Source organism: Ctenopharyngodon idella, chromosome 3 (assembly GCF_019924925.1).
Source record: "Ctenopharyngodon idella isolate HZGC_01 chromosome 3, HZGC01, whole genome shotgun sequence".
In the NCBI taxonomy this organism is placed as follows: Eukaryota; Metazoa; Chordata; class Actinopteri; order Cypriniformes; family Xenocyprididae; genus Ctenopharyngodon; species Ctenopharyngodon idella.
The window spans coordinates 8,935,903-8,949,037 of record NC_067222.1 but is presented as its reverse complement, the minus strand read 5'-3'; the positions used below and the strand labels follow the sequence as shown (position 1 = coordinate 8,949,037).

General features: G+C 36.2%; 1 protein-coding gene across 4 annotated transcripts in view; it reads right to left on the bottom strand.

Annotated features, from left to right (window-relative positions):
• The window catches only part of LOC127509852 (GTPase IMAP family member 8-like), an 82,671-nt gene that overhangs the window by 55,565 nt on the left and 13,971 nt on the right, over window positions 1–13,135 (bottom strand). For all 4 annotated transcript variants that reach the window (XM_051888995.1, XM_051888996.1, XM_051888997.1 and 1 more), the window contains exon 7: window positions 2,540–3,223. In XM_051888995.1, coding sequence (XP_051744955.1) covers window positions 2,540–3,223 — 684 coding nt within the window. The remainder of the gene's footprint in view (window positions 1–2,539; window positions 3,224–13,135) is intronic.

Genomic DNA, 13,135 nt, shown 5'->3' with positions numbered 1-13,135 from the left:
CATAGATAAGAAAGAGATTCGAGTTACTTAATGTTTTGTTAACTGGAACATATATTGCTCGGAGCAAGCAACTTTCTTTATTTTTGAGTAACCAGTAGCCTACTTATGTAGGCTATACTGGTAACAAGTTGTAGTTATGTTAAGAATGGCACCTATACAGTCTATTTAAAAATGTTTAATTTAAATTTTATTTATGCAACAACAGCACTTTAAAGACCCTTGTTTAAGAATTTATTTTTTGTAAAAAGAACAAGTGTAAGTTTTGATGTCTATTTCAGTTTTTTCGATTAATGCCAGAGGTTTACGTGATCCTTTGAAAAGGAAATCCTTATTTTTATACTGTAAAGGAAAGGGTGTCGATTTTTATTTTGTTCATTATAACATTGTAAGCAGATATGATGTATAAAGTAGCACCCTTTTCCTTTTGATTGTTATAATTTTGTTCTTGTCCTCTGGCATTGTTATTTCATTCTATTTTAGTTGCTGTATTTTTTTTTTTACTTTTTATGGCATTAATAAAAAAAAAACAAATAAAAAAAAAAACCGCGCAATACGGAACGCGCAATATGGCGGAATAAGTCCCGCCTTCTAAATAAGAGCCAATCGCCGACTGGTAAAGTCATCGCATCACTGCAGTGGCCGTTAGAAGCACCGGTTTCTATAGAAACAGACACGTGCCTCCGAAATGAGGCACAAGAGATGCGCATTTAGGTCTGCGCATGCGCATTAGGTTGATCCAGCCTGAAAAATACAGATTTTTTGTCATGATTCGAGCGTTTGGAAAAAAATTTATGAGACAGTTGTTGTTAGATTTGATTGGTGATTACAAATATGAAATTTAATCGAAAGCTTGGCAAACAGCTTTGGAGAATTTGATGTTTTCCCATTCAAAGGGATAGGAGCTACACTTGGATGCCTGAGAGGCATTTCAAAGATGGCCGCCGAGTAAAATGACTTGTCTTAAAGGGACTCTGACTTCTTCATGTGATGCGAATTCGCAGGTCAGAGTTCACCAAACTTGAACTTTGGAACGCAGCGAAATGCGAATTTTTTTCGCACAAGCTTGCGTTTCCGGTTTGACGCATTTGCATGCGTTCGAATGGAAGTCAATGGAAAGAAAAGTGCAGTGTGACCGCCCCTTAAATGTTATAATTATCATCATCATCATCAAAATCATTATTATTATTATTATCATGTAATATATTATTATGTCACTGTTTTTATTTTTATTTTTTAAACCAAACCAAAACACAAACCAGTCTGTTGAATGGTGACAATAAATGGGTTATTCCCTAAAACAAGTGCATCTTTGTTTCGTCTCTAATCGGACAGTCTTTGGTGGGTCAGCACAATGAGCCGGTTCTGTATGGTGAAGAGCAGAATTAGGAATTTTATGATTTAAGTTCCAACAACATTTCTTGAAGTGCAAGTGACATGAACACAAGCATATCATACTTTACACATAGCCCATGTATTGCATCTATTACTCAATGCTTGCAAAGCACATTGCCTTCTTTCCTTTAATAACTGAAATATTAATGTTGTTTCAACATCAAAGGTCATAATATTTTAAACCTTTCTGGAGTTTTATTTTAGGTTTTGATGTCCTTAAGAATATATATTTGTGGTATAAGTACCAAAAAACATCTCAATATATATTTTTATAGTGATGTAAAATCAATCATAGTGTAACGATGATAGCAACAACATTACCATTGATAATTTGATGATTTCAGTGTTGATTTAACAGCAGTGATGTAGAGTCAATCACAGTTTAACGATGATTCAATGTCATTACCATTTTTTTTTTTTGTTGTTGTTGAAATCTCACCATTGTTTCAACATTAACTGTGGGAGCAAAAGTGATTTTAAACCAACATCACTTTGTAATGTTAATTCAATGCAATTAACGTTGACGCATCAACATTGACTCAACGTTGTTTCAGTGATTACATGTTATCTGGGACAGACGGCTTGGTGTAACTGGCGCAACATGCTGGTGGGCCAAAGACGAGGCCTTGTGGAAAGAGTCTGGAAGGTTTGCAAAGCCCGACCATGCACTTTACACAGATCTGGTCATCACTATGGAAAAAATTTAAAAGGATATGACCATCATCCAAAACAAGGCCCATGGGGACAAGGATGCTATCCTAAAGTATGAAACCATACTAACAGCTGAGATCTTCCTCTGGATTTTTTAGCGGGCAACCCCTCTTTCTAAATATTTACAAACAAGTGGTATGAAAATTGTTTCAGCACAGCACTCCGTGTCAGGAACAGAGGAGGATCAGCAGCAGTGACAGTGTCAGACAGTGATGCTAAAGTTCAGACTGCTCTCCCAGAGAAGAGGATTAAAAATCAGAGGCAGCCAGGTAAGTTTGCACAAGATGAGCCCATTGCTAATGCAGACATCGGTTACAAAATCAACATCTAAGGGGCTTTTCACCCTTGATTAGGATTTCTGCTACTTGTTGTCTTATGAGATAGATTTGTTTCTTTTAATTTTATATATATAGAACAGAACAAAAAATCCACTCACCTTCTGACTGAATCTTCTGCTTTAACTCTTTGATTTCATCCTCCATTCTCTTCAGTTCTTCTTTATGTTGTTCCTCCAGTTCACGTCTGGCTCTGTTCTCTTGAGCTTTCACATACAGCTGTGGTGAATATGATTGAGTCTTCATGTTCTCTATATAATCCAGTAGATCTGGGATCTGTTTTGAGTTTTCAGGTTCCTTTAACCCCATCAATCTGTACTGCCCTCCACAGAGACTGATTAACCTCTGAAATTCTGGGCTGGATTTGACAAAATCTGTTGCAAATCCTTCAGCAGTGAGCTCTGTGGTGAAGAGCAGTATAAAATGCTCTCTGGAGTAAAATATCTTCTGTATGATCTTTATTTCTGCTTTGTCTTCATCAGTCAGAGGCCCAACAGGAATAATGAGGAGGAAAACATGAACTCCAGGATCACAGAGAGACAAACAGCGGAGAGTCTGACGCATCACTTCCTCCTCTGAGAGCCGACTGAGAGCTGGAAGCTCCACCAGACTGATCTGACGTCCATGAATCTTCTCTTTCTTCACACACTCTGATCTAATATCTCCCTCATGTAAAGGTTTCATATTTTTTCCTCTGAAGAGTTTGGACACAGAGTCCTTAAGTGTTGCATCACTTCCACACAGCACCAGGTTCAGCTTCTGTTTTTCAGAGACATTTGCTGACACTGAAAAACATATTGAGACAATAGAATGTTTAAACACGTGCTAAATCTTTACATTATTTACAAAAACTGTTTTTAATAAAATACAAGTGTAATGGTTGGGGTTTTTCTTAGTGACTACTAGGATCACAGAATTGCTGATTTATAATGCTTTGCTACATTTTTCTGTTTGTGTTTGGTCCACAGTGTTGACTGTTTCTTTTATATCCTAGCTCCTCGCCTTGACATGGTGTTTTTAAATTCTGAGTTTCATAAATATAACTTGTAATAAATAAAACCAAGTGTAAATAAAGTAAATAAAGTTAAAACTAAACATATCGTAAAATACTAGTAAACTTCCTAGATACAATTAGGTTGTAAGTCTAATAACAGTAACACAGCCCCTGTTTTCTTTCTCAATTGTTTACATTTCTCTCTAAGCCAGTGGTCACCAACCTTTTTAAGCCCAAGATCCCTGACCTCGACCTTTATGAAAGACAAGATCTACCTACTGAATAATTGATAGAAAAGGACAGCCAAGATAGTATTTAGTATTTTTTTCATGGCAAATCAGATTCTAATTAAGTTGGCTTGAAAAAGCCAACTTACTGATCTGCTATTTTCTTCTGAGACTAAAATTTCCAACTCTCACTCCTCCTAGAGCTTTAACTCTACAAACTCCAAACTCGGGTCAGACCTTCAGACTGTTCTGACTCGAGTTGCTATATCTTTTCTAACTGATCCGACTTACGGTTTTCCTAAAAATGACTATTAAAACTCTGAAAAATCCCATTGACTTTCATTGATGGAATGTTCAGATGAGCCAAGACTGTTCAAACTCCAACTGTCAAAATTAAAATTTAAACTACAGAAGTCCATTAGACTCAATGAAGCTGACATTCTATGGCCACGTACACACTGTAAGTTTCAGGAGTGACAACTGCATTTAAATGCGGGAGTGAATCCCCTAAATTATAGTTATATGTGTGTAGGGAACACAACTCACTCTCGAAAATGCGATGATTGACAGCTTGGAAACCATAGCGACGTTCTGGCGTCTCTCGTGTTTGGTATCCGTTATCGTGATAATATCGTAATATTAAAGTGACAAAACACTCGTTATTTTCAGCAATTTAACTAAACACACTAACACAGTCGACGGAGGCGTCGTGTTTTGTTTATGCTTAGCCAGTTTCACACAGCGTGCGGCACTCATTCTGTGTTGCCATGGTCACTCATTATAAGTGTTTTTGGGCTTGTTCTTTAAGCTCGCCTCATAAAGCAAACGGGTTTATGGAGTTATTAAAGTGAGCAGACATGAATCGCAATTTTCAGCAGAAAGCGTTTGGATAGGCTTGTGCTTTCCCTGTGATTCGCCGCGCATACACGAGAGACACACGTTACACCGGTGCACGTAAACGTCATTAACAATTAGTTGTTCAGTTCAGTTTCGTACACACTGCATAGAATTTCTGTAAATGCGGTTGTGACTACCTGTATTTTTCGGCAGTTAATTCAGTTGTAGAATGCGGTTGTCACTCCTGTATTTTACTGAACTGTGTGCGTACAGAACGCGATTAAGCACTAAAAGGTGAAGTGACAACCGAATTTAGCTGCAGTGTGTACGTGGCCTATGTACTATTTCTAATCCATTGAAACTCATAAACTATCTATCTATCTATCTATCTAAATTCTTTCAAACTCATAAACTCATCTATCTATCTATATCTATCTATCTATCTATCTATCTATCTAAACTCTTTCAAACTCATAAACTATCTATCTATCTATCTAAACTCTTTCAAACTCATAAACTCACCTATCTATCTATCTATCTATCTATCTATCTAAACTTTTTCAAACTCATAAACTATCTATCTATCTATCTATCTATATCTATCTATCTATCTAAACTCTTTCAAACTCATAAACTATCTATCTATCTATCTATCTATCTATCTAAATTCTTTCAAACTCATAAACTCATCTATCTATCTATCTATCTATCTATCTATCTATCTATCTATCTATCTAAATTCTTTCAAACTCATAAACTCATCTATCTATCTAACTATCTATCTATCTATCTATCTATCTAAATTCTTTCAAACTCATAAACTCATCTATCTATCTATCTAAATTCTTTCAAACTCATAAACTCATCTATCTATCTATATCTATCTATCTATCTAAACTCTTTCAAACTCATAAACTATCTATCTATCTATCTAAACTCTTTCAAACTCATAAACTATCTATCTATCTATCTATATCTATCTATCTATCTAAACTCTTTCAAACTCATAAACTATCTATCTATCTATCTATCTATCTAAATTCTTTCAAACTCATAAACTCATCTATCTATCTATCTATCTATCTATCTATCTATCTATCTATCTAAATTCTTTCAAACTCATAAACTCATCTATCTATCTATCTATCTAAATTCTTTCAAACTCATAAACTCATCTATCTATCTATCTATCTATCTATCTATCTATCTATCTAAATTCTTTCAAACTCATAAACTCATCTATCTATCTATCTATCTATCTATCTATCTATCTAAATTCTTTCAAACTCATAAACTCATCTATCTATCTATCTATCTATCTATCTATCTAAATTCTTTCAAACTCATAAACTCATCTATCTATCTATCTATCTAAATTCTTTCAAACTCATAAACTCATCTATCTATCTATCTATCTATCTATCTATCTATCTATCTATCTATCTATCTATCTAAATTCTTTCAAACTCATAAACTCATCTATCTATCTATCTATCTATCTATCTAAATTCTTTCAAACTCATAAACTCATCTATCTATCTATCTATCTATCTATCTAAATTCTTTCAAACTCATAAACTCATCTATCTATCTATCTATCTATCTATCTATCTATCTATCTAAATTCTTTCAAACTCATAAACTCATCTATCTATCTATCTATCTATCTATCTATCTATCTAAATTATTTCAAACTCATAAACTCATCTATCTATCTATCTATCTATCTATCTATCTATCTAAATTCTTTCAAACTCATAAACTCATCTATCTATCTATCTATCTATCTATCTAAATTCTTTCAAACTCATAAACTCATCTATCTATCTATCTATCTAAATTCTTTCAAACTCATAAACTCATCTATCTATCTATCTATCTATCTATCTAAATTCTTTCAAACTCATAAACTCATCTATCTATCTATCTAAATTCTTTTAAACTCATAAACTCATCTATCTATCTATCTATCTATCTAAATTCTTTCAAACTCATAAACTCATCTATCTATCTATCTATCTATCTATCTACCTATCTAAATTCTTTCAAACTCATATACTCATCTATCTATCTATCTATCTATCTATCTAAACTTTTAAACTCATAAACTCATCTATCTATCTATCTATCCATCTTTCTATCTATCTAAATTCTTTCAAACTCATAAACTCATCTATCTATCTATCTATCTAAACTCTTTTAAACTCAAACTCATCTATCTATCTATCTATCTATCTATCTATCTATCTATCTAAACTCTTTTAAACTCATAAACTCATCTGTCTATCTATCTATCTATCTATCTATCTATCTATCTATCAAACTAAATCAATCTATCAAACTAAATCAATCTATCTATCTATCTATCATAGCAACCACCCAGAACACCATGACAACCGCCTAGCAACCACACAAATCACCCTGGCAACATCCTATCAACCACCCTGAGTACCCTAGCAACTGCATAGCAACACCCTAGCAACCACCCAGAATACCTTAGCAACCGCAGATAGATATCTTAACTATCTAACTAACAAACAATCTAACTATCTATCTATCTAGCTAACTATCCACACACATTCACTCACTCACTCACTCACATACTCACACACTCACATACTCACTCACACACTCTTCTCTCTAGTAATATGGCACATAGTCTTTGAGCTGAAACATGACAAACTATGGCCCAGGGGCCTCATTTATAAAACTTTGCGTAGATTTCATCCTAAAAGTGTAAGTACGTGCAAAAGCTAGATTCTGTGTACGCACGAAAAAAATCAGATTTATAAAACCTTGCATATGCCAGAACCTGCGCACAAATCCCTTTATAAATCCCAGTCAGTGAAAGATTGTGCGTACGTGCATCTCCACCCTGTCTCCTCCCCGAAATCACCATATATGGAGCTTACAACGCCTAGTTTTACTACGCATATCCTCATTTGTATATCATTTCCATGCATGTTCCCATCCACGTGACACCATGGTTAACACCGTCAAAGGTACAAGACATTGGAAAATATTAGATATGGACTATAAATCATCCAATATCCCCTTTATGTTTTAGAATGTATATATCAAAAATACATAAAAACAAAATTGTATAAAATACTTGAGATAAAGTTTTTAGAATAGAGTTGATTCATACATTTCCACTGTAGTATTTTAATTGATTTAAACAATTCAAATTTATGCAGTTTTGCTGATAAGGTGAACATGTCTTTTAGGAAGTTTATAGGTTATTTTTAGTGGAAACAGATAAGCCTACTTATTTATTGCAGTGTAAATACAATTGTCTGTCTCGGCGCGTCACTGACAAAGTATTTTTTTTTTAAAAAGGAAACGTGCAAATCTTACAGTTTTCCTCAAATTATATCCTTCAAATACAGTGGTAATTGTTTGAAGATCCCCCACATGACATCAACACCTCCTGCAGCTGCGGTTGTACAGTAAGATATTATCATTAGACCTATTCAAACTGGACAACGGACCGTTCGACCATCGAATCCAGCAGTGTCTTCCATAATACCGAAGTTAAGTGCGCATCACTGATAGTCATTCTCGCTAAAATATTTTGTCATAACATCTGCAGTTTAGTGTAAAGAGGAATTATTGTGCGCCTTTCACTCCTCACTGTCATTAAAACAGCGTGTCACAGGAAAAGTGATCGAAAATAGCACATGTACTATCTAAATTCATATCATTTTTGTTTAACTTCTGTAATGACTGCGTAATGTAATTTCAGTGCTTATCACCATTAGTGAAAGTGTAATAATAATGTAAATGTGTATAACAAAACGAAAACGTGAGTTTCCATGCAAGTTTAAATCATTCTTTTATTTATTTAAACTGTTACTGTGAACATGCACTGTTTTTATGATTATGACTCGTAATGAGGATTTAAAGTGGTTTTCCTTCATCTGCCGTCAGTCCCTCAGCTCACCATCGGTGTCGCCAAACTGCTCTGTCTCCAAAATGTTTGTACGCATGGGTCAGAGTTTGCGTGGAGGTGTGGAAATTTTCCCATCAAGTTTGTTTTTATAAATCACAACTTATGCGTCGGAAGTGGCATACGCACTTTCAGGGCCTGTTTTGTGCGTACGCAATGTTTTATAAATGAGGCCCCAGGTCAGGAAGCAGCAGACAAACTGGCTAAACCGACCGTCTGCTAGCTGCTTCACGTTACAGAAGTCAGATAATTCCCAACTCTTACACCTAGATAGTAGCACATAGAGACTGTGTCTGTACCAAGAATTAGTAAAAACAAAAAACTTCCAAACCCATTTAATGGTAAAAATGGTGATTTTAATATCCATGTAGATAATAAAAAATCGATATTGATGCCGTTGAAATTCTGCGGCAGAGTGACGACATCTCAGATCATTATCAAGTCTTGTGTATACTAAATATAGTCAAGGCTGCAAAACTGCTTCCTGCCATAAATATGGTAGAACCATCACTTCTACCACTAAAGATCGCTTTATAAATAATCTTCCTGATCAGTTTCATTGCCTTAGCATAACAGACAGCTTAGAAGACCTCGATGTTGCAACAGAAACTATTGCTTCTGTCTTTTCCAGCACATTAGACTCAGTTGCTCCTTTGCGTTTAAAAAAGATTAAGGACACTAATCCAATGCCATGGTACAATGAGCACACTCGGGCACTAAAGGTAGCAGCCAGAAAAATGGAGCGCAGCTGGGAGAAAACAAAACTACAAGTTTTTCGCATTTTGTGAAGACAGAGAATGATTGAGTATAGAAAGGCCTTAAAAACTGCTAGATCTGCCTATTTTTCAAAACTTTTAGAAGAAAATAAGCACAACTCTAGGTATTTATTTGATACAGTGGCTAAATTAACAAGAAATACAGCTTCAACTTCTGATGTTTCCAAAGAGCACAGCAGTAATGACTTTATGAACTTCTTTACTTGCAAGATTGATAATATTAGAGAGAAAATTATAAACATGCAACCATCTACTACAGTATCGCGTCAGACAGTGCATTGTAGTGTCCCTGAGGAAAAATTCAATTCATTCGCTGCTTTAGCAGAGGAAGAATTGTCTAAACTTGTTAAATCATCAAAATCAACAACATGTATGTTAGACCCTATACTGACTAAGCTATTGAAAGAGATGCTTCCAGAGGTCATAGATCCTCTTCTTAATATCGTTAATTCATCTTTATCATTAGGATACGTACCAAAAACTTTTAATCTGGCTATTATTAAACCTCTTACTAAAAACCACAACTTGATCCTAGAGAATTAGTCAATTACAGGCCGCTCTCAAATCTCACTTTTCTGTCAAAAATACTAGAAAAGGCAGTATTATCACAACTATGTTCCTTTTTAGAAAGAAATAGTATCTGTGAGGATTTCCAGTCAGGATTTAGACTGTACCATAGTACTGAGACTGCTCTCATTAGAGTTACTAATGATTTGCTCTTACGATCAGATCATGGTTGTATCTCTCTATTAGTGTTACTGGATCTTAGTGCTGCATTTGACATTATTGATCACAATATTCTTTTAAATAGACTCGAAAATTATGTTGGCATTAGTGGAATTGCATTGTCATGGTTCAAATCATACTTATCTGACCGTTATCAATCTGTAGTAGTAAACGAAGAGATGTCATATCGATCACAAGTTCAATATGGAGTACCGCAAGGCTCAGTACTAGGACCGTTGCTGTTCACTCTGTACATGCTACCCTTGGGAGATATCATTAGGAAGCATGGCGTTAGTTTTCACTGTTACGCTGATGATACTCAGCTCTATATTTCTTCGCGCCCTGACGAAACTTACCAATTCACAAAATTAACAGACTGCATAGCTGATATAAAAAACTGGATGACCAGTACTTTCCTACTACTAAATTCAGAAAAAACAGAGATTCTAATTTTTGGACCAAAAACTTCTTCACGTAATAACCTAGAATATTGTCTAACACTTGATGGCTGCTCTGTTAAGTCTTCGTCGTCTCTTAGAAACCTGGGTGTGCTCTTTGATACCAATCTTTCATTTGAAGGCCATGTTACTAGCATCTGTAAAACCGCATTCTTCCATCTTAAAAATATATCTAAACTATGACATATGCTCTCAATGAAAAATGCAGAACAGTTAGTTCATGCGTTCATGACCTCAAGGCTAGATTACTGTAACGCTCTACTGGGTGGTTGTTCTGCTCACCTGATAAATAAACTACAGCTCGTACAAAATGCAGCAGCTAGAGTTCTTACTAGAACTAGGAAGTATGACCATATTAGCCCAGTTCTGTCAACACTGCATTGGCTTCCTGTTAAACATCGTATAGATTTTAAAATCTTGCTAATTACTTACAAAGCACTAAATGGTTTAGCTCCCCAGTACCTGAGCGAGCTCCTAATTCATTATAGTCCTTCACGTCTATTGCGATCTCAGAATTCAGGCCAGCTGATAATACCTAGAATATCAAAATCAACCTCAGGCGGTAGATCCTTCTCCTATTTGCCACCTAAACTCTGGAACAATCTTCCTAGCATTGTTCGGGAAGCAGACACACTCTGTCAGTTTAAATCTAGACTAAAAACGCATCTCTTTAACCTGGCATACACATAACACATTACCAATTTATATTTTCAAATCTGTTAAAGGATTATTAGGCTGCATAAATTAGGTCAGCCGGAACCGGGAACACTTCCTATAACACCTGATGTACTCGTTACATCAGAAGAAGAATGGCATCTACGCTAATATTAGTCTTTCTGGTTATCCCGAGGTTCACCGTAGTCAACCGGATCCAGGCCGTATCCAGGTGAGACCAAGGACCTGCGCCTTGACACGACCGCAACGCAGCCCTGAAGTATCAGCAGAGATTGAGTCAACTAGATCATCCACTCTGAGGGCCTCATCGACACGACAGCCATGACACAGTTCCTCAACAGCCGTGATGAATACGATCTTCAATTGGATGGAACTGGAATAAATACTTTGAATGTTGCGATCCTGTCGGACTTATGATAGCTACCTGAATCGTAACAAAGCACTGTTGGCCAGAGGAGAACTGGCCCCCCGACTAAGCCTGGTTTCTCTCAAGGTTTTTTTCTCCATTTAAACACCTATTTGCCACTTGTCTGCCAACTGATGTCACCTGATGGAGTTTGGGTTCCTTGCCGCTGTCGCCTTTGGCTTGCTTAGTTGGGGACACTTGACATTTGACTTGACATTTGATATTCAACAGTGCTTTGATCTGCCTGCATTGACACTATTCTTTTAAGAGCTGCTGTGCAGCCAAATAATGTACCAGTTATCAATGTAAAGCTGCTTTGACACAATCTACATTGTAAAAAGCGCTATATAAATAAAGGTGACTTGACTTGATAGCTGCTCTGTTAAGTCTTCGTCATCAGTTAGGAACCTGGGTGTGCTCTTTGATACCAATCTTTCATTTGAAGGCCATGTTTCTAGCATCTGTAAAACCGCATTCTTCCATCTTAAAAATATATCTAAACTACAACATATGCTTTCAATGAAAAATGCAGAACAGTTAGTTCATGACCTCAAGGCTAGATTACTGTAACGCTCTACTAGGTGGTTGTTCTGCTCACTTGATAAATAAACTACAGCTCATACAAAATGCAGCAGCTAGAGTTCTTACTAGAACTAGGAAGTATGACCATATTAGCCTGGTTCTGTCAACACTGCATTGGCTTCCTGTTAAGCATCGTATAGATTTTAAAATCTTGCTAATTACGTACAAAGCACTAAATGGTTTAGCTCTCCAGTACCTGAGTGAGCTCTTAACACATTGTAGTCCTTCACGTCTATTGCGATCTCAGAATTCAGGCCAGCTAATAATACCTAGAATATCAAAATCAACTGCAGGTGGTAGATCCTTCTCCTATTTGACACCTAAACTCTGGAACAATCTTCCTAGCATTGTTCGGGAAGCAGACACACTTTGTCAGTTTAAATCTAGACTAAAAACGCATCTCTTTAACCTGGCATACACATAACACATTATCAATTTATGTTTTCAAATCTGTTAAAGGATTGTTAGGCTGCATAAATTAGGTCAGCCAGAACCGGGAACACTTCCTATAATACTAGATGTACTCGTTACATCAGAAGAAGAATGGCATCTACGCTAATATTAGTCTTTCTATTTATCCCGAGGTTTACCATAGTCAACCGGATCTGGGCCGTATCCAGGTGAGATTAAGGACCTACACTTTGACACGACCACAACACACCCCTGAAGTATCAGCAGAGATTTAGTCAACTAGATCATCCACTGTGAAGGCCTCATCAACACAACAGCCAATGGCACAGCTCCTCAACAAACCGTCCATACCGGCATGATGAATACAATCGTCAACTGGATTGAACTGGAATAAATACTTTGAATGTTGCGATCCTATCAGACTTATGCTAGCTACCTAAATCAAAGCACTGTTTGCCAGAGGAGAACTGGCCCCCCCTAAGCCTGGTTTCTCCCAAGGTTTTTTTCCCCCTCCATTTAAACACCTATTTGCCACCTGTTTGCCAACTGATGTCACCTGTTGGAGTTTGGGTTCCTTGCCGCTGTCACCTTTGGCTTGTTTAGTTGGGGACACTTGACATTTGACATTTGATATTCAACAGTGCTTTGCATCTGCC